Genomic DNA, 22,042 nt, shown 5'->3' with positions numbered 1-22,042 from the left:
CTAATTATTCAAACTTTTTATCAATTGAAATGTTCATTGATTAAGAGGTAATTATGTCTCCTTTTGAATTTACTTCATCAAATGCATACAAATTTAATTACACTTTACCAACTATAACTACCTCAAGCTGTGAGATTTTTTATTATACTAATACTTGCACGAAGGGTTGAATTGATCATACGAAAAGCTTCACAATTGGTTAACAACCTTCTTTTTATATTAACTGGCCAAGGTTGAAACTTGAACTATTTGAATTCAAAATTTACCAACCATCTCGACTATCTCGACAAAGCGTCAGCTCATCCCTTTCAAACCGTATATCAAAATAGATGGTTCTTCTTCCAATTAATCGGTAAAAGCGTAGCATGCAACTTTCCAATAACCTAAAATATATAAAGCATTAAGAATAATGAAACAACAAATCTCGGGTACTTATTCAAAAGGACGTATGTGATTTTGTAAACAAAGATTCAAACGTCGATTTGTCCAATCTGATAGCACTCCCACGCAAAACATCACCACAGACAGGTAGGGGAAGCCTTCGGCTACCTCTTGGTGGTGTTGGTTTGCGTGGGAGTGCCATCAGATTGGACAAATCGACGTTTGAATCTTTGTTTACAAAATCACATACGTCCTTTTGAATAAGTACCAGGGAAATAGAGAAATAGAACTAATTTCTCTGTTTCTGATAATAGTTCCGAAAAATAGTTGACATTTGTTTGTTGATAACAAGAATATTCATTGAAGCAAGGCATACTTGATGAGTTCCAATGTTTTCTACCTCTTGAATGTCAAATTTAGAAAAACTCACGCCGCCATTATCAAGCGCAAAATACTAGATATATATATTATATATATTACTTTGTCAACAACTTAAAAATCACTCTAATAAAGCTTTAAATATATATATATATATATATATATATATATATATATATATATATATATACACCCAGGTTTTCTTTTACGCGGTTTGGTTTTGGTCGTTTAAGACCTTCAGCGTCAATGAAACAATGAGTTAACCCCACGAAAAAAATCACAAAAAATCAAAAAATATATAAATTAAGGGCTTTCTCAATGAAAGACCGTTTTTAAAAAAGGTTACGATAAGACTGACTTTATTTTCCTCTATTCAATTTGAAGAAACCTATCAAACCTGAAAAACCTACTCAGCAATTTGCCCTGTGGCCCAGATCAGGTGATCGGGGTCCGAAGTCCGTTGGTCGTCGTTGCTGTCCGTGCTGCGTCAGCTGTCTGGGTGCTTCACGATACATCCATGGTGTCGTGTTCTATTCCTGCTATCGTCTGCAGCTTCGTCCCGTGGGAAAGGGTGTTGGAGTCCGTGTGTCCTGTTCGTTAACGTGGAAGTGGAAGCGGCGAGTAGCAAATCAGCCACTGCCAATAATGAATTATTGGCAGTGGCTGATTTTCTACTCGCCGCTATCACATCCCGGCGCTATAGTATATGCGCAAAATAGCCAGCATGAGTTAACCGCCAGAAATTTGTATGGCGAAAGACATCTAACGCGGGTTTTCTCAAGATTAGGAACTTTTCATGAAAAACTATTTGGTACCGGTTATGAAGGATGGTATCCGCTACTACGCCTACCAAATATTTTTTCGATTAAGGTGCTTAATTTCGAGTAATCGAACCGTAGATGCCTTTCGCCATACTGATTTCAGAAAGTTAACTCCTTCTGTGCCGCTGTAAGCACGCTCAAAGCAGGCGATTCATTCATTTATAGAAAGCATCATTATTTACATTTTATGGTTTAAATTCTAAACTTTTATCAAAGATATAAAGCAGTTTCAACTTTTAGTATTTTTATAGTATGTACTTATCAATAATAACTGATTCGTGAAACCATGATAGAATTCGTCTGATTACATACGATTGAAATTACTGGATGGGAGACTTTGACAAGATTCCAGTGAGTACCCAGAGCGTCAATGAATAAAGCTTCCAATGAATGATTAAATTGGTTATGATTAAATCATTTAACTCTATGATTAAAGATTATGAATAATGTTTTATTATTTTTTGACAATGATTAATGATTATGATTAACGATTAAAATATTTTTTTACAATGATTAACGATTATGAATAAAGAATTAAAAGTTTGAAGTATGATTAACGATTACCGATCGTGATTAAATGTTGACAGAATATGTGTGTGATTAGTGATTAACGATTGATATGATTAATGAATAATCAAATTGAATGATTTGCATAGTGATCAATAGTCAAGTAGCCTTTCTTTCAAATTGGGTTATTTATACCTTTCAACATTATATTATTATGATTAGAGGTTAATGAATAAAAGCGATGCATGCAATGATTAAAATTGATGATTAATGAATAAACTCAAAACAATTATGAATATGATTAGTGATTAATGATTGAATGTAAAATTATATGATTAACGATTAGTGATTAATGATTAAATCATATTTTTTGCATGATTATGATTAATGAATAATGATTAAATAACCCATTATTCATTAATCATGATTAAATCTATGATTAATCACTAATGCTCTGAGTACCAGTGAGTAGAATCCATGATGTAAGCTGTTCTGAAAATTATTAAGTATTTCTTAAAGCCTGAATAATAGAAACATATGAAGATCAGTGTCTTGTGAATCTTGCTCAAATCTTAATAATCGAGGCGCGCGCGAGCTAACTCGTTGCGACTCTGATGGAGAGAGAACATCGAGGATGATTTTTTTTTTTGCATAACCGAATTGAAAATCAATTGAAGTAAATCTAATCATTGAAACCCAATCGAAGCGTATTCGATGTTAACATATGGATTAATTTCATTATTTAAAAATTTAAAAGAAAGAATTTAAGAAGAAATTATTTCGAACAACAAAGAAGAACACATGTTGAAGTCCTTGAAAACCGTGCGAGTCCCTGAGTTACTGGAAGCTTAACCACTTCTAGTCATTCTTAATCACCTCTAGGAGGAGAAAAGTAAGAATTTGTAGTTAAATTAGTAATTTAAAAGTAAAATCATGGAAGTTAATCAAAATTCATCATTAATCACATCCTTCCATTATTGATTCCATGTAATGTGATGTATACGGAGTTTCTTGTATTCTTTTCCCCTAAATCATATTTACCTCCGGAATTTTTCCCAGACTCACTGGAATCGTGATAAACCATCAAGATTACTGACAGACTCTCACAAATCATTGGAAACATTTCAAAAGTTCTCAAGATCTTTATGGAGATCGATACATCCTTCCGGGCATCTTCAAGGGCTGTTTGAGTTCTTTAGACTTTCGACAACTAAGATTTCTTAATTACACAGTTTTGTTTATTGGCTTCTAAAAACACTCACGGACTGCTAGCGATCCTCCAACATCCAGATATTTTAAAATTCAATCCTCATAAGCTCATATAAATTCATCTATTTCCTCCAGGAAGATAAACATAGATACATTTTTGAAGAAATCCTGAAAATTCAGAAAAACGCATATGCCATTAACAATTGCACCGTGACATCATTTGATATTTTCTGCTTCTTCCTTTTCTATGGATCAGCATTCAAACTTGAACTTGAACTTAGTATTTTATTGGTATTTGCTCAATTAATAATTAAAAGCTTTTCTATGACCGCCATACACTATGCCCAAGAGGTCGAAATGTTTCCCACTAGAAAGCATCCTGAACTAGGGCCTTCTTGCGCATCTCCTTTCGATAGCTCTTTCGTATGACAGTTTGCATGCTTTGCTCGTTTCTAGTCGAGGTGCGCAATGCCAATCTAATGCATTCTAATTATGTGGAGATAGTCAAAATTTGCCATTAAAATAATGATCATGATATCAAACAAATATTAAATAATTAGGGTGTAAAATCAATTTCTGCATCCGGTAGCTGTCAGCCTAGTCCGGGCAATGAGATTTTTCATGTGACTTAAGTATGCACATCCTACGCCTTTGCCCCCAAGACTGATACATTTTTTAACCCGTGAGTTCTCTTTCATAACGAGTGAATTCTCATGAGGACAATTTTTTCCATGGAACCTTTGACTCGTGCAACTGTCTATGAAATTCAAGGAACACCCATATTAATCTATCTAGTGGTGTAAGTGGCTTTCTCGTGCCTTATAAAATGTATTAAAAATAACCACTTTAAAAAGACAGATGTAGAGATTACGGCAGTCTTATACTGCCGTGAATCGCACGTCAGTGCCATCTGTGTAAGGCATTCGTATACAGGGCCCCATCTGACTTGCGTTTCACGGCAGTATAATACCATCAAATAATTAGCGTTTTACTCTGCCCGGCGATTCGACCATTGAATGTGGTATTTTCCAGGGCAACTCATTTTTTCCCTTGAAAAAGACCACATCCAATGGTCGAAACGTCGGCCACGCTAAACGTTTAATGGTTTTATAAGACTTTAAGAGAAGACGACTTTCCATAAAGAGATAGATCCCATTATTTCCACAAATTCCTTATTATTTACATAAATTACTATGGTTCTAACTCCGGTTCCTACTAACCGATTTGTGCTCGTACTCGACAAGTGGAGTCAAGTACGAGACACTGAAGACGACCTTACTGTTGAGGTCGAAATACGTATCTGTCAAGGTACAATTATGTGGTGGAATTAAATGGGATTGTACATACTCGTCTTATGACAAGTAAATTCAGTTGTTGTGGATGAATGCTTTTATTCAACAGAAAGAAAATATATATTTTGGATAATATCTAGAACTATTAAAAAAATTATTCAAAAATTGTTTATAATATATAAAATATATTTTCATCCTTCACATTGTAAATGTTACAATTAACAGCTTAGCTAGCCACCGGCTCCACGACTTCAGCAAGTTCCAGCGTTGGCTTGTTCTTGGGTTCGCTGCGTGGTGTGCTGTACATGATTTCGTCCTTGGGCTCCACCACAGACACATTGTCCGGCAGGGGCTTCTTCGGTCCGATCTTGCCATTTGGATCCCATGGCAACATGATCTTGACCTTGATACCGAGCACTCCCTGACGCAGCAGAACGTGACGGGTGGCCGTATCGACGTACTCGTTGCACGGATCTCCGGAGTGGATCATCAGACCGTCGACGAACTTCATCGATTTGGCACGCTGACCACGCAGTTTGCCGGATACGACCACTTCGCAACCCTTGGCGCCCGATTCCATGATGAAACGGAGCACACCGTAGCAGGTACGACGGAGGACGGCCAACCCTCCAATCAGCTTGTAACGGAGGGATTCAGCCTGGGCGATGGCGTACAGACCACGGGTGGCGACCTTCTCGGCGTACAGCTCGACCGTCCCCGGGGCGAATCCGAATCTCTTCTGGACCACAGCGGTCAGCTCACGGATGCGACGTCCCTTCTCTCCCAGCACGTTCTGGGTGCGGGTGGCCTTGATGATGATTTCGGTACGGGTCGGAGTTACGCGTACCTCCACGCCGGAGTAGCCATCTTCGGCCAGTTCACGAGTCAGGAACTCGTTCAGTTCAGCGCGGAACATGCCATTGGCAACGAACCGGCGTTTTTTCGACACTGAGTTGTACATTTTGAACAGACCACAACTTTAGCAAAACGTGGTAGAAGCAGAAAAGAAAGATATGGAATAGAAGGTCCTTCAAAAATAATACATGAAGTTTGTCAAAAGACGACATAAAAAAAACATAAAAACATTCCAAAAGAACCTTTTAATAATTAATTTTCTTAATGATTATTGAGGATATATGACAAATTCGCTGCAGTTTCCAGTACAGATAGAAATACATTTTTTGAATATACATTTTCAATATTGGATTTTGGTACTTTTTTCCCTGACCTCAATCTAAATTCCCTGACTTTCCCTGACATTCCAGGTCCAGAATCAAATTCCCTGACTTTCCATGTTTTTCCAGGTAGTCGACACCCTGTATATATATATATATATATATATATATATATATATATATATATATATATATATATATATATATATATTATATGTAATGTTTGATGTGTCACCGCTAGGTGGATTAATCAGGGGTTTTCTTATTCTTTCGAAATAATTAAAATTCGTTATTGTAGGTCGCTAGCCGTATTCGACCAACCGATAAAACCCCACATTTCGAATGAGTGGGCATAATGAACTTTCAAATGAACATTACAATGTAATCTGTTACCTCCTATAAAAGAGTAGCCAATAAACAGCTGATGCGTCGTTTACTCAGAACTAACCGAAGACTTAGTTATTTGTTTTCCTCCACAGAAGAAAGTTCCTGATAACTGCCTGTAATCGCATAACTGTCCCATATGACTTTTCATCATTTTTTAGGTTTGTTGACTAATGGTTATATTTTGGTTTATATTTGTGTGCTTTTAAATAAAACTGTGTATTTGTTCTAAAAATTAAAAAAAATACAAGTTGATTTGTCCCATCTTGAAAGTAACCGCATTTGAGTCCCATTATGAAAGTAACCTTACAATATGTCCCATGAACATGAATTTTAACTGGCTCTGGTTCAGGAAGATTATATTTTCTTGTTTTTATTATGACAAATATTCTTAGAACTCTTATCTCGGCCAGCGGATGATGTTTAAGGCCCGGTCATACCAAATTAAGATTGAACAGAGTGTAAACCCATTGGATATTAATCACCAAAAGATTACTAAACACTTGATCTACCATAAGTCTATGCAAACACGTTGGGACAATGTTACATTATCTTTTGTGGATATACTAATCTCCAGAGGACGGTTGGCTTGCTCTGTCGATTCACTTAATTATTGATGTAACTTCCTACAGAATTCAACGTAGTGGGACAGGATATCCGATTACTTTCCCTTCCAACAGGCAAAGTAACCGTATATCTTATCCCATGGATTATTTTTGTAAAAATAAGCTAAAATCATTTTAATAAAGCAAAGCATAGTAATAGATGCATATTTTTACATCACACTGGCGTGAAAAATGTTGGAAAAGCATTTCAATCAAGCAACGCTGAAGAAAATATTGATTATATTTTGAATGATCGTTTTCTCGATTTGCTATTTTTTCATATGGGACTGATATGCGGTTATAGGCAGTATACAGTAAATTACTTTATTGTTTAGGTAGAAACTTGAAGAGCCAAGAGCTGCCATTTCCCTGATCCTTATTCAACAGCGCTGTTTGTACCTGTCGGTGGATTTCCAAACTCTCAGCTACATCGAGTTTCCATGGGGAAGAGATATTTCTTAAGATTTTAATATTTGATGCCGTAATTGGGTGATTTTCCTTATACACATGCTCTGCTACCTTAGATCTAAATTCGTAATGTAATCCCTTATCGTTTTCTCTTTTCGCCTTACTCACTTCCGCCATATGTTCCTTGAACCTTATATCTAATGATCTTTTTGTTTGGCCTACATAGATTTTTTCACATTGGGAACAACTTATCTTATAAACGCCTGCCTTATTCAACATTTCTACTTTGTACTTTATCCTTCGTTGAGCGCTAGTTGCAGTAACTTAAACTAAATAATTGGAATTCTGTTATCATTTAGTCTAAGTTACTGAAACTTTAGCTATAACTCCGTTGCTAGTGGAATTCAAACAACGAACCATTGGGCAGAGTTGTAGAAAAACCTTCACACTAGAAGTCCACCATACAACATATTTTGAAATTCAGCTTCTGGAATGTGTTATTGACAAACTACTAAATGATCGAACGCAAATTACTGAATGATCGTTAACATCCTTGTTCCGCAGTTTGTCATACAACTCCAATACCAAAATACCAGCCCATCATTAAAATCGTCTTACGGTGATTATACAACAAAGCCACAAATCGGCCATCTTGGAAACCACGTGCTTTTTGCCGAATTTTTTCAATAGTACGAGTACAATAGTTTTCAATGGCAGATCATTTATTCACTTATGCTGAGTAATCGACTTAATTCTCAGAACTGTGTACGAACATAATTGTTCTAGATTTGGGCTTTTGGAACCGGGAGTAGAAAAACATGTGGTGAATTTGAAATTCACCACGGGATCAATTGTATAAACACCTTTCTTACGGTAATTTATCTCCTGATAAATATAAACAATATTTGATGATACTTCAATTCATCAGAGTTTTTAGTTTTGTATGGAAGAATCTGCTCTAACTTTTATTAATATTTTACTCTACTCATTTTCACATTGATCCATCTTCTTCTTTTTCTTTTTCTTCTTTGGGGCTTCATCAGTATCTGGCTCACTATGTTGTAGTGACTCTTCATCTACTTCCTGTTCAGTGTCATGCTTGCGTTTCTTCTTCTTTGTTTTCTTAGGCTTTACGTCTGGTTCGTTTGTCCCGGATTCTTCATCTGCTGCTGCTTTTTTCGACTTCTTTTTCTTCTTAGTGCTGATGTCAATCGAATCGGTTTCTACAGCTGCTTGCTCTACTGTTGTGTTTACTTCGTCGAGATAATTGTCCCTAGTCTTCTTTTTCTTTTTCAGATGAACGTCATAGTGATCGGCAGGCAGCTGATCGAGCTTTGAAGATACGTTGTTTGCCACGTCTGTTAGCTCCAGAGATTCTTCTTCTCCATCTGGCTGTGTCTTCTTCTTTTTCTTCTTTGTTTTCTTTACCTCTGCGTCTGGTTCGTTTGTGTTGTCTTTTACTGCTTCCTTTGACTTATTTTTCTTTTCAGTGATGATGCCAGTCGAATCTGTTTCTACATGTGCGTGCTCAACTGTTTTGCTTGCTTCTTCCAGACCGTTGTCCCTAGCCTTCTTATTGGGAAAATCGTCATTGTGATCAGCTAGCAACTGATCGAGCTCTAGAGTTGTGTCATTTATTACGTCTGTTTGCTCCAAAAACTCTTCTTCGTGAGGCTGTGTCTTTTTCTTTCCTTTCCCCTTTTTTCCACGGCCAAAGTCCATGCCTTGTCCCATTTTAGAGAGCTTTTCATAACTTTCCTTTTGCTTCTCGTGAGCTAAGTACACCTCATTGTACTCATCTTCATTGCATCGCTCGAAAACGGCCACAAACATGCCAATGGTAAGGTCAGTCTCCGATCTAGCATACAAACACTTCTCTCCGATCCCAGGGTAGTCCGGCGAGCCGAAATTGTGCCATTCCTTGCCAAGTTGTTCTTTGGCATCCGTCAGCTTGAAATGGCCGTTATGCTTCAGAGCTCCCTGTACAATGTCTTCATTTTCCTCTGGGAAAATGGAACATGTTGAATAGACAATACGCTTCACCGATGGGAATGCATTCATTGCGTGGCAAAGTAGTTTGTACTGCAGACCACCTAACCTGTACAGCCGTTGCTTGTCGTACTCTTCGTTTAACTTCAGACGACTCACCATGCCGGACCCGGAACAGCTGGGATCCAACAGAATGTACTCAACCCCAGGCGCCTGTTCATCACCCACCAGCATGCAGTCGTCGTTGATTGTCTTTATGACGCCGAAATCGGCTGAATAATCGCAAAGCAGTTTGTAGCGATTCGCGTCTCGCTCGACAGCGTAAATACGACCCTTGTTCTTCATCAAGTTTGCCAAGTGAGTGGTTTTCAAACCCGGAGCAGCACACATGTCCAGCACTACACTCTTCTTCGGAGGGTTCAGCAGATAAGTTGGAATGATGCAAGCCTTGAATGCAAGATGCACTTTTAATGTTATATTCAACACAAAACTTGCTAAAAACTCACCTTGTTTTGCAAAACAAATTTCTGCTTCAGCTCTGTGGCTCGCGCCCAATAGTTCTTGGCGCTGTTGGGAAACACCAACACTTCCTTGAAGTGAAAATCGACGATGAACTCCGAGTCTCCCAGATTTTTGACTCGTTCCAAAAAATCGGCATACTTTTCAAACTCTTCCTCCACCAACATCCAGCCTTCCTCCTGCAGTAATCGAATGGCACCGGGTTGGGCCAATACGCTAGTGTTAATACGAATATAACGAGGTTCTGAAAGATAATTTATGGTCATTGCGAAACTTAATAAAACGACATAGTTAATAGTAAATGCAGTAATGACGAGTACGCTTGTTGATGGTATAAATGGGAAGTCTTATCTCTTACTTTATTCACACAAGGAAAAACTACCACTACACTTGTTAATAATACTAAAAAAACATCCGCAGCTGTAAATAAAGCTTGTAAATTATTTCATCTTCTTCGGTTCAACTTTGGCTTTTGCCGCCGCAGCTGGAGTCACTTCATTTCGCTTGTTTTCCTTGTCATCCTCTTCCGCCTCCTGGAATCCCTTCAACGCATACAGCACGATAATTATGTTAACCATCAGCACAGCAGCCAGAACCGATCCACATGTGTTGGCAAATCCTTCGATGTGGAAGTTGTGCGTCAAAATGTGCCTCGTTCCGTAGAACGCAGCGAACGGAAGTGTAAACATTCCGAAGCTGTAAACCAGCAACCAAAGCAGGGCAAATGCAGCTTGCTTAGAATAGAATGGCACTTCGTAAGGATCGCCACCACTTGGAGCATTCAACGCCGGCTCTACGGGCTTCTTTTCAGGTACACCCAAATCCTGCTTGATTTTCCGCGGTTTAGTTTCGGCAGAGTTCGATTCGCCTGCGACCAGCGAAGAGTTCAATGCCGATTTGCTTTTATTTTTCTTTCCCATCGTTGCCTGGAAGCGAAAGAGAAAAGACTCCCCTTAGGTCAATCGAAACGCAACAATTACCTTTAAAATCTAGCTGTTTAGTCGGTGCCACATCCAATTCGCCAAGTGTCGCTTGCAGTTCCTCCTTGTAGCGCTTGATACATTGTACCGGAAGCGAATCCCCATTCAACTCTCCACGACCGAAAATCAATTCCGCTATCAGTACTTTTGCCAACCACGGATTCAAACGAGGTTCCTTTGTAAGCAGATTCGTCCGTTTCAACAACTCGTCGATTTGTTTCAGATTGACCAAGATCAAGTCCATAATGGCCAGACCCTTTCCTTTGCGGATGTGCTTCTCCTCCAGGATCAGAGTTTTCACGTTGCATCTTTCCTCGACCACTCGACGTAGTATCTTCGATGCCGTTCGGTAATTGGATGGAACTGGAATCTTGTGACGTCGTGGTTGATCCTGCTGGGAATCTTTTTCAGTGTCCACAGCCATTTGTAAGGTTTGGGGGAAACGTGCAGAACTAACGAGACGCTGAGACAAACAGAGGCAAGGCACGTGATAGTTCGGGAAATGAAACATGAACAATATTCTACTTACCACAGTTCTATTTCACTGAAAGTCACTTGGTATTTATCAGTAGAATATTTTTTAATGGGGAATGTAATTTTCTGAACAATTTTTAGGCAAAAATACAGAAAGTTCCACAATTTTTCCGATCTAAAAATCTATGAAAAGTAACGCACGCGAAAGGAAATCGCTCCAAAATAAAAATAAAAAAATAGAACTGTCAGTCAGAAGCAGCGATGCCAGATTGCTTCAACATCAATTCCGTAGATTCGCTCAAAAATTATGGCTGCCCCTTTTTCGGCGCTCCTCTATATACAGTATACAGAAAATTACACGACTGATCTCCATCTTTTCTGCATAGAAATTAGATAACAACAAAACCACTAACCATCAAAATTTATAGTTACTGGTTTTGTTATATCCTAACTTTCATGAAAAACTAAAAAGAAATAGAGCACCGTTTCACATTTTATTTAACATAATTAATATTATGGACTTTCTATTTTTCAAAACATTTATTGAGCTGTAGCGATGGCGATGCTATAGTTGTGGTAATGTCGGTAATGTCGAGATTACAATCCATCCATTACCAAACTTCTATTAAATCCAGGAGTTCCTCCAGAAATTCCTCGAAAAAAAATCTTGAAGGAATCATCCTGGTGTTATTTGAAAAATTATCCAGAAATTCTTTGGAAAGTCTTCTAGACATTTTTCTGTAAATACTTTAAACAATTCTATGGGAAAACCTACAGGAAAGTCATCCAAAACATTATTCAGGCAAACCTTCATTTTACAGAATGAATCCACTAGAATGGTGGTGGAATTAAATGGGAAGGTACAAACTCGTCTTATGACAAGTGAAGACATTTCACTAAAAAGCTCAAAATAATTTTCTTAACTTTTAAAGTAGTTGCTTTAGAATTCCACTAACATCCCACAAATTCCTTTGGGATTTTTTAAAGGACAACCTTAGTAGGTTCCGTAAAGAATTCTTCCGGAAATTTAATCAGAAAGTATCATAAGGATTATTAAGAGAATTCCTCCAAAAAATCCTTTAGTAATATTTTCAGAAATTTTTACTGGAATTAATTCAGAAATTATTTTATTTTTATTGAATTTTATTTATTATTGAAATCGCTACACAAAAAATTCCATTTATTCTGAAATTTATCCAGTAGTTCATTCTAGGACGAAGTTCTAGGAGTATCCGAACGAATTACAAAAGGAATTTCCAAAGTTTTGTTAGAGAATGTTCAACATTCAAAAGTCTCAAGAAGAATTTTCAGAGGATTTCCCGTAGAAACTTTCGAAGAAACTTCTGGAGAAATTTACAAGAACTTTTTCGAAGGTATTCCTGGAAGAATATGCCATGGAATTAGTGGCGGATTTTTTTTAAATCATTTGGAGCTTCTCGAGGAGCCCCCGAAAATATTTTTGGAAGAATTCAAAAAAAATGAATTATTAAAAATGAATTATTGAAGGATTTTCCGAGGGAGAACTTGAGTGGATTTTCGAAAAGTATTCGTAAAGAAATTTCTGAGAGAATTGCTGAGGGAATTACCGCAGGAGAACCAGGGGAACTTCCGGATGAATCCATGAAGAGTTTTTCGAAGGAATTTACATTGAAATGTCAAATGGAATGTCCTAAAAAAATCCTAGACTTCTAGAATTTTTTCGGGATTTTCTCCAGAATTCATGAAAATTGGCGAAAAAACATTTTTAAGAATAGTTTTAGCGTAACCAAACAAATTTGAGGGAAAATATTCAGTTTAGTGGGTCGCGTGCACCATTGTGTCCCAGTTGAACTCAGACAGTATATTTTTTTTAGGCAATGATGTATATGTGATAAAATGTTTAATAAATGTTTGAGCTGTGTTATGAATTTTACAGCCAAGAAACTAGACGACTGGGTTTGCTTGATCCTTGAAATTAATTACGGGTATGGCAGCGCACTCTAATTATCTCTCTCTGTATTGAGAGGGCCGGTAATTCAATATAATGGTCCTTCGAGCCAGATTATTGGAAAACTATACGGTTCAAAGGACCAAATGTTGGGTAGTCGGCTTTACACCTGGTGGAGGGTGAATCCTAAATTCCACAAAGATTGCACACACGGTGGTTCAAACTTAACTTCAGGATTAGAACACAAGAGTAAGAGTGTTATTCAAGAATTTAAATAGGATGTTCGACTTCACTGAATGAATTGGTTATTTGCAACAGGCTTCATGGATCATACACAAGAATCATTTTCAACGCGATTCACGGCAGTAAAGAAGTTTTTGAAGTCTTTTCAATTTAAAATAATTATTATTATCTCCCATTAGTCCCATTGACCATTCGGAGACCAATAGGACATAATTTTCAATAAATATTTGTAACGGTCTTTCCCTCTAGATTGAAACCCGTATATCAGGAACTTACACATATTGTTCACTCAACTTAAACTAAATGTGAAACCACATCAATTGAAACTAAAAGTGTGCTAATAAAAAAATCCGTAGATTTCCGCAGAAATTTTCAAATTTCCGTAGTTTTTATCTACGGATCCGTAGATCCGTAGAAAGCATTCAATTCCGTAGATCTACGGAAATTTCCGTAGATCTGGCATCGCTGGTCAGAAGCAGTCAGAAGACCCACTGCTAAAAATTACGTTTCAAAAATACCGTTGAACGATGAGGTTTTATACCTTTTTCTAACAAACTTTTTTTTTGTTGGCGTTGCGTACACCCTAGCTGATACACGGCACCTACATTGTCTCTTTGCCTTAGGCTGTGAACCATTCCACCGATTCGTTTAACTTTTAGTTAAAATTTGACAGTTCGATGGTTATTTCGCCGTGGTTAAAAATAACCCTGCTTCGGAGCATGGTTAGATTTGACAGCTCGATAGTTAAACTTTGTTCGCGAGAAAATTGGCGCCAAATCCATTTCGTTTAGAATAAATAACTATCAATCTGTCAAAACTCAAATGGGTCGGCTTCGGAGTAAAATTTTAACCACGATGGGAAAATAACCATCGAAGTGTCAAATTTTAACTAAAAGTTAAACGAATCGGTGGAATGGTTCACAGCCTTAACCCTTAAAAGACTGGGACGACACTTTGACCATACTTTTGGTCATAGCTCATGACGCCGTGGGCCGATTTTCGGAATTTATATAGTTTTACAAAGGGGAATAGCAGCACTTTCAAATGCCGTTACGAAATTCCGGTTCATAGATTCCCGTCCGGAGGAATAACCGGAAATGTAGGGGACACCTCGCATATTTCCATGTATCGAAGGTCAAATTTTAATTGTAGTCAATAGTATTCTAATAAAAATAGCTCAAATCGACAATTATATTAATATATGATTGCCAGGAATCGATATCTGTAAATCAATAGACTTATATTGACAACTACGACCACTATTCCGGGACCGGAATCACCGGTATGTGGTTCCGGAGGACCAAATCAAAATTTCAGAGAACCATACCATGCGACACATCAAATTACACTGCCACGACGAGATACGGCCAACGAAAGTGTAATCGGACCGTTTTGGTCACATGTGACCACTCTGGCACAGGCTCCCCGAATAAAAAATACAGTAGAATAACAATACAATTTATTGTAACACTACTATTAATAACATTAAATTGGCAATAGATTATATTGTAAATGAACCCATAGACATACATTAGAATGCATTGTTATGAACCATTCACTCAAATGTAAATGACGTTTTCGCAATAGAATGTACGGGTTGTTAAGTATCGTAACAATACAAAATCTGATATTTTTCCATACATTTTTTTCGTCACACAATAGAGTGTATGGTTAATATATTGTTGAAATATCCGATCAAAACTGTTCAAAATACATTGGATTGTATTGTATTTGTATAGTAAAACAATACGATTTTTGATTTCTCAGTTGTGACAGCTTTACTGTTCAACAATGCAATTTAAAGGGAAAAAATACATATTTGGCGCTTTGAGGCAAGTATTGTTATATAGTTTATATGCAATGTAAAGAATCGTTTCAAAAGTTATCAATGTATGAATCTTATGTACGAAAATGTTTCAAAAACAATTGCAAGTATTGTTACATTAGAGAAATATGTTGATGTATTGTATCCTCAGTGTGGATACAATCTGTGTAACCATCAATAAACAATATATCCTATTGTATACCGTACATTGTATGGTAATTCAATTGTTTTCACTATTGCACCAATAGTACATTTTTATCCGGGTCCGGTACGCCACTATCCGGTTCCGGAGGACCAAATCAAAATTTCAGAGAACCATACCATGCGACACATCAAATTACACTGCCGCGACGAGATATGGCCAACGAAAGTGTAATCGGACCGTTTTGGTCACATGTGACCTCTCTGGCACAGGATCCGGTACGCCACTATCCGGTTCCGGAGGACCAAATCAAAATTCCAAAGAACCATACCATACGATACATCAAATTACACTGCCGCGACGAGATACGGCCAACGAAAGTATAATCGGACCGTTTTGGTCACTTGTGACCTCTCCGGCACAGGATCCGGTACGCCACTATCCGGTTCCGGAGGACCAAATCAAAATTCCAGAGAACCATACCATGCGACACATCAAATTACACTGCCGCGACGAGATACGGCCAACGAAAGTATAATCGGACCGTTTTGGTCACATGTGACCTCTCTGGCACAGGCTCCGGTACGCCACTATTCGGTTCCGGAGGACCAAATCAAAATTTCTGAGAACCATACCATGCGACACATCAAATTACACTGCCGCGACGAGATATGGCCAACGAAAGTGTAATCGGACCGTTTTGGACACATGTGACCACTCTGGCACAGGTTCCAGAGTGGTCACATGTGCTCAAAACGGTCCGATTACACTTTTGTTGGCCATATCTCGTCGCGGCAATATTTTTTTATATGTCGCATGGTATGGTTCTCTGGAATTTTGATTTGGTCCTCCGGAACCGGATAGTGGCGTACCGGAACCTGTGCCAGAGTGGTCACATGTGTCCAAAACGGTCCGATTACACTTTCGTTGGCTATATCTCGTCGCGGCAGTGTAATTTGATGTGTTCAAATTCCTTTCAGGTTGTTTTTAAATTCAAGGTTCTCTGAAATTTTGATTTGGTCCTCCGGAACCGGATAGTGGCGTACCGGAACCTGTGCCAGAGAGGTCACAAGTGACCAAAACAATCCGATTATACTTTCGTTGGCCGTATCTCGTCGCGGCAGTGTAATTTGATGTGACGCATGGTATGGTTCTCTGGAATTTTGATTTGGTCCTCCAGAACCGGATAGTGGCGTACCGGAACCTGTGCCAGAGTAGCCACATGTGTTCAAAACGGTCCGATTACACTTTCGTTGGCCATATCTCGTTGCGGCAGTGTAATTTGATGTGTCGCACGGTATGGTTCTCTGGAATTTTGATTTGGTCCTCCGGAACCGGATAGTGGCGTACCGGAACCTGTGCCAGAGAGGTCACAAGTGACCAAAACAATCCGATTATACTTTCGTTGGCCGTATCTCGTCGCGGCAGTGTAATTTGATGTGTCGCACGGTATGGTTCTCTGGAATTTTGATTTGGTCCTCCGGAACCGGATAGTGGCGTACCGGAACCTGTGCCAGAGAGGTCACAAGTGACCAAAACAAACCGATTATACTTTCGTTGGCCGTATCTCGTCGCGGCAGTGTAATTTGATGTGTCGCACGGTATGGTTCTCTGGAATTTTGATTTGGTCCTCCGGAACCGGATAGTGGCGTACCGGAACCTGTGCCAGAGAGGTCACAAGTGATCAAAACAATCCGATTATACTTTCGTTGGCCGTATCTCGTCGCGGCAGTGTAATTTGATGTGTCGCATGGTATGGTTCTCCAAAATTTTGATTTGGTCCTCCGGAAATTTTGATTTGGTCACAAGTGACCAAAACGGTCCGATTATACTTTCGTTGGCCGTATCTCGTTGCGGCAGTGTAATTTGATGTGTCGCATGGTATGGTTCTCTGGAATTTTGATTTGGTCCTCCGGAACCGGATAGTGGCGTACCGGAACCTGTGCCAGAGTGGTCACATGTGTCCAAAACGGTCCGATTACACTTTCGTTGGCCATATCTCGTTGCGGCAGTGTAATTTGATGTGTCGCACGGTATGGTTCTCTGGAATTTTGATTTGGTCCTCCGGAACCGGATAGTGGCGTACCGGAACCTGTGCCAGAGTGGTCACATGTGTCCAAAACGGTCCGATTACACTTTCGTTGGCCATATCTCGTTGCGGCAGTGTAATTTGATGTGTCGCATGGTATGGTTCTCTGGAATTTTGATTTGGTCCTCCGGAACCGGATAGTGGCGTACCGGAACCTGTGCCAGAGAGGTCACAAGTGACCAAAACAATCCGATTATACTTTCGTTGGCCGTATCTCGTCGCGGCAGTGTAATTTGATGTGTCGCATGGTATGGTTCTCCAAAATTTTGATTTGGTCCTCCGGAAATTTTGATTTGGTCACAAGTGACCAAAACGGTCCGATTATACTTTCGTTGGCCGTATCTCGTCGCGGCAGTGTAATTTGATTTGGAATTTAGGTAACCGGATAGTGGCGTACCGGAACCTGTGCCAGAGAGGTCACATGTGACCAAAACGGTCCGATTACACTTTCGTTGGCCATATCTCGTTGCGGCAGTGTAATTTGATGTGTCGCATGGTATGGTTCTCTGGAATTTTGATTTGGTCCTCCGGAACCGGATAGTGGCGTACCGGAACCTGTGCCAGAGTGGTCACATGTGTCCAAAACGGTCGGATTACACTTTCGTTGGCCATATCTTGTCGCGGCAGTGTAATTTGATGTGTCGCATGGTATGGTTCTCTGGAATTTTGATTTGGTCCTCCGGAACCGGATAATGGCGTACCGGAACCTGTGCCAGAGAGGTCACAAGTGACCAAAACAATCCGATTATACTTTCGTTGGCCGTATCTCGTCGCGGCAGTGTAATTTGATGTGTCGCATGGTATGGTTCTCTGGAATTTTGATTTGGTCCTCCAGAACCGGATAGTGGCGTACCGGAACCTGTGCCAGAGTGGTCACATGTGTCCAAAACGGTCCGATTATACTTTCGTTGGCCGTATCTCGTCGCGGCAGTGTAATTTGATGTGTCGCATGGTATGGTTCTCTGGAATTTTGATTTGGTCCTCCGGAACCGGATAGTGGCGTACCGGAACCTGTGCCAGAGTGGTCACATGTGTCCAAAACGATCCGATTACACTTTCGTTGGCCATATCTCGTCGCGGCAGTGTAATTTGATGTGTCGCATGGTATGGTTCTCTGGAATTTTGATTTGGTCCTCCGGAACCGGATAGTGGCGTACCGGAACCTGTGCCAGAGTGGTCACATGTGTCCAAAACGGTCCGATTATACTTTCGTTGGCCGTATCTCGTCGCGGCAGTGTAATTTGATGTGTCGCATGGTATGGTTCTCTGAAATTTTGATTTGGTCCTCCGGAACCACATACCGGTGATTCCGGTCCCGGAATAGTGGACGTAATTGTCAATATAAGTCCATTGATTCACAGAAATCGATTCCTGGCAATCATATGATAATATAATTGTCGATTTGAGCTATTTTTTTTAGAATACTATTGACTACAATTAAAATATGACCTTCGATATATGGAAATATGCGAGGTGTCCCCTACATTTCCGGTTATTCCTCCGGACGGAAAACTACGAACCGGAATTTCGTAACGGCATTTGAAAGTGCTGCTATTCCCCTTTGTAAAACTATATAAATTCCATAAATCGGCCCACGGCATCATAAGTTATGACCAAAAGTATGGTCGAAGTGTCGTCCCAGTCTTTTAAGGGTTAATAGTGAAGTTGACTGCTGTACTTGTTGCGAATGACATCCAAATGTTTATGATAGTTGACACACGATGACAAGCTATAATTGAGGAATGAAATCATTAGGGGTATACACTTAACGGCGTAGGTCGCTGCGTATCTGATTATAGAAATGTTTCACACTCAATCACAAGGGACATATTTCAAATCGCCTATGAAACATTTCCATAAACAGATACACAGCAACCTACGCCGTTAAGTGAATCCCCCTATTGTATTCTATAGTGGATTAAACGTTGAATTTGTTACTTTCGTTGGATTCATAATGCCCAGACAAAATCAGGTGCCTCGAGATAGCCTGCTGCAAACATGCTTACTCTGTAACCATCCCGATAACAACGAGATGGTGTGCTGCGACCAGTGCGATGAGTGGTTTCACTTCAATTGCGTCGGTGTCAACGAAGACGTGGCCAATCGTCCATGGAGCTGTCCAGAATGTTCAGCATCTACCCATCCGGCTCCACAATTGCCACCACCATCGTCTCCGCATAATGCAATCACAGATGAGCCACCTATACATTCATCACTGCTGTCTCCGCGAATGCCACCAACACCACGTTCCCGAAATTCAATGATTCAAAATGCTCCATCACCACAAGTGCTCATCGAACGTTCTCACAGAGCGACATCAGTGCCTCCTTCTCGTACTCCAACTCCCCTTCCTCAAGCACATGAAGCGCACACCGTTCTGTCATCTACATTGCAATGTGCCACCCGTTCACAAGGCTTACTTTATCCTCTCGCCGAGGTTGTGGAAGATAGAAACGTGATGGCAGAAAACGATCTCGTTAATAGACTACCCTCGGATTTACGAATTCAATTCTTGGAGCAGCAGGAAGCCATTGAACTGCGGTATTTAAGGCGTAGGTTCCAGTTGTTATTAGACTCGCCAGCAAACGCAAATCACCGTTTTAATCATCCGCATTGCGATACTGTTCCTGTATATCATTCTTCACCAGTGTATACCAACCAAGTCCCTGCACTACCTACCACACGAAATAGCACCACCCTGAAGCTACAACAGTACAACCACAAACTGATAATCTCACTGGCGCTCCGACGTTTTCTCATGCCCACGGTGATCATCGGGCTCGCGTCTCTGCTTTTGTCCCGTCAACGAGTAATATGCCTTCAACCGGTCTTGGATTTTATCCGTCTGCGTTCCAGGATGAGCATACAGCAATAGGAGGCTTGACATTGCTGAATGGAAGCCAAAATGCTGCTCGCCATGCCGTGCCGAAAGAGCTGCCAATATTTACCGGCGAGCCTGAGGAGTGGCCATTATTTTTTGCCTCATTTGAAAACACGACACATCTTTGTGGACTCACACCCGAGGAGAATATGATTCGACTCCAGAGGTGCTTAAAAGGGAAGGCACTGGAAGCGGTAAGGTGTCAGTTATTGTATCCTAATAACTTGGATCAAGTTATCTCTACTCTGAGGATGCTCTTCGGTCGGCCAGAAATTATAGTTCATTCGCTAATGCAGAAGATCAATAGTCTTCCAGCCCCAGGTCCAGCCCCTAAAGCAGATCGCCTCGCGTCGCTTGTCGACTTTGCGCTGTCTGTGCGTAACATGGTGGCCACAGTCAAAGCTTGCGATTTAGGAGAACATCTTTGTAATCTCACGCTTCTACAGAGCTTAACCGATCGACTTCCTCCGATGATTCGTTTGAACTGGGCAACCCATCGACAGTCACTTCGTTCCGTAACTTTGTCTGAGTTTAGCGAATGGCTGTATAAGTTGGCAGATGCAGCGAGCACAGTGACAATGCCGCAGTTTTCGGTAGCAGTGGACAATAAACTTCGCCGCGGAAGGAGAGAAGATGGATTTATAAATGCTCATTCTGAATCTACTCCGAAAATAAATCAATCAGACAGCAACGAGTGTCTCGTTTGCCAGGGAAGTTGTGCGGCAGTGGACAAGTGCAAACGGTTTCTATCGTACAGCCTTTCTACTCGTTGGGACACGCTTCGTAAATTTAAAATTTGTCGAAACTGCTTGACCATCCACCGTGGACCGTGCAAGATGTCTAAACCGTGTGGGATAAACGGATGCCAGACACAGCACCATCGTTTGTTGCACAATAGTTTGAAAGACAAACAAGGAGACCACCATCTGTGTCGACCGAAATTAGCAGTAGCCCAGATACCGATTACGAATCTGAAGCTACCGAGTCGTGCAATACACATCAAGGAGGTGAAACAGATGTGTTGTTTCAGTAATCCTATACAACAATGGAATTGAGCTGCATACGTATGCATTGTTAGACAGTGGGTCTTCGTTAACATTAATGGAGGAAGGTTTGGCAAAAGAACTGGAGCTTAATGGTAAAAAGCATCCATTATGTTTACGATGGACGGGAGACACTTGCCGTTATGAAAAAGACGCGACAATCGTATCTTTCGATATATCTGGCACACGTAACACAAGTAGCCAACACAACCTTACGGAGGTTTATACTGTGAAGGAATTAAAATTGCCTTCTCAATCCTTGCCAGCGCGGAAACTTTCTGGAAAATATGCACATCTGCAAGGACTAGACATTGAATCTTATCACAACGTACAACCTAAACTATTGATTGGAGTAAGCAACGTGAGGATTCTCAACATACTAGAGAGTCGTGAAGGAGAGCTTCACGAACCTGTAGCGGTTAGAACGCGCCTTGGATGGACGGTGTATGGAAAACACTCATCAACTAATAAGACTAAACCGTGCGCAGTACCGCATAATTTTCATGTCTGTTCTCATTCCTACCGACTGATCGGAAACATGAATGTCGTGACCAGAAAACCTATCGAACAAAATATTGTAGAAATCAACACGACATCTAAGCAACGATTCACCAAGAAGCAAAACCCAATCACACTGACATTTTCAAAACATCAAAAAATCAAACATCCTACGTCGTCAAGTAATTCAACTTCGGGGAAGCTACCACGATCTATTGGAGATGTTGCAAGACCCCTGAAGCATGGAGGACCCTTTGTTGCTGAAGACCTTC

At 40.1% G+C, this 22,042-nt stretch overlaps 2 protein-coding genes across 2 annotated transcripts; both read right to left on the bottom strand.

The window, feature by feature from the left end:
• Nucleotides 1-4,783: 4,783 nt before the first annotated feature.
• LOC134209781 (small ribosomal subunit protein uS3-like) lies at nt 4,784-5,615 on the bottom strand. Its single transcript, XM_062685815.1, has one exon. The coding sequence runs from the start codon at nt 5,547-5,549 to the stop codon at nt 4,815-4,817; it is 735 nt and encodes a 244-aa protein (XP_062541799.1). The 5' UTR covers nt 5,550-5,615; the 3' UTR covers nt 4,784-4,814.
• Nucleotides 5,616-8,090: 2,475 nt separating this feature from the next.
• On the bottom strand, nt 8,091-11,349 carry LOC134205675 (28S rRNA (cytosine-C(5))-methyltransferase). The gene is made up of 4 exons (XM_062681187.1): nt 11,178-11,349; nt 10,649-11,111; nt 9,656-9,912; nt 8,091-9,596 (listed from the first exon to the last, which is right to left on the bottom strand). Exons 2-4 carry the CDS (start codon nt 11,070-11,072, stop codon nt 8,142-8,144), a joined length of 2,136 nt encoding a protein of 711 aa, XP_062537171.1. The 5' UTR covers nt 11,073-11,111; nt 11,178-11,349; the 3' UTR covers nt 8,091-8,141.
• Nucleotides 11,350-22,042: the final 10,693 nt, after the last annotated feature.

This window comes from Armigeres subalbatus, chromosome 1 (assembly GCF_024139115.2).
Source record: "Armigeres subalbatus isolate Guangzhou_Male chromosome 1, GZ_Asu_2, whole genome shotgun sequence".
NCBI classification, from domain to species: Eukaryota; Metazoa; Arthropoda; class Insecta; order Diptera; family Culicidae; genus Armigeres; species Armigeres subalbatus.
This window is presented reverse-complemented; position numbering and strand designations above follow the sequence as displayed.

Excerpts from the sequence above, each read along its gene's own strand:
- LOC134209781 (XM_062685815.1), bottom strand. The coding sequence starts at position 5,549 with ATGTACAACTCAGTGTCGAAAAAACGCCGGTTCGTTGCCAATGGCATG.
- LOC134205675 (XM_062681187.1), bottom strand. The coding sequence starts at position 11,072 with ATGGCTGTGGACACTGAAAAAGATTCCCAGCAGGATCAACCACGACGT. Across the intron at positions 9,913-10,648 it reads TAAACAGCTAGATTTTAAAG|AACCTCGTTATATTCGTATT; the intron begins GTAATTGTTGCG and ends ATTATCTTTCAG. Across the intron at positions 9,597-9,655 it reads AATTTGTTTTGCAAAACAAG|GCTTGCATCATTCCAACTTA; the intron begins GTGAGTTTTTAG and ends CTTGCATTCAAG.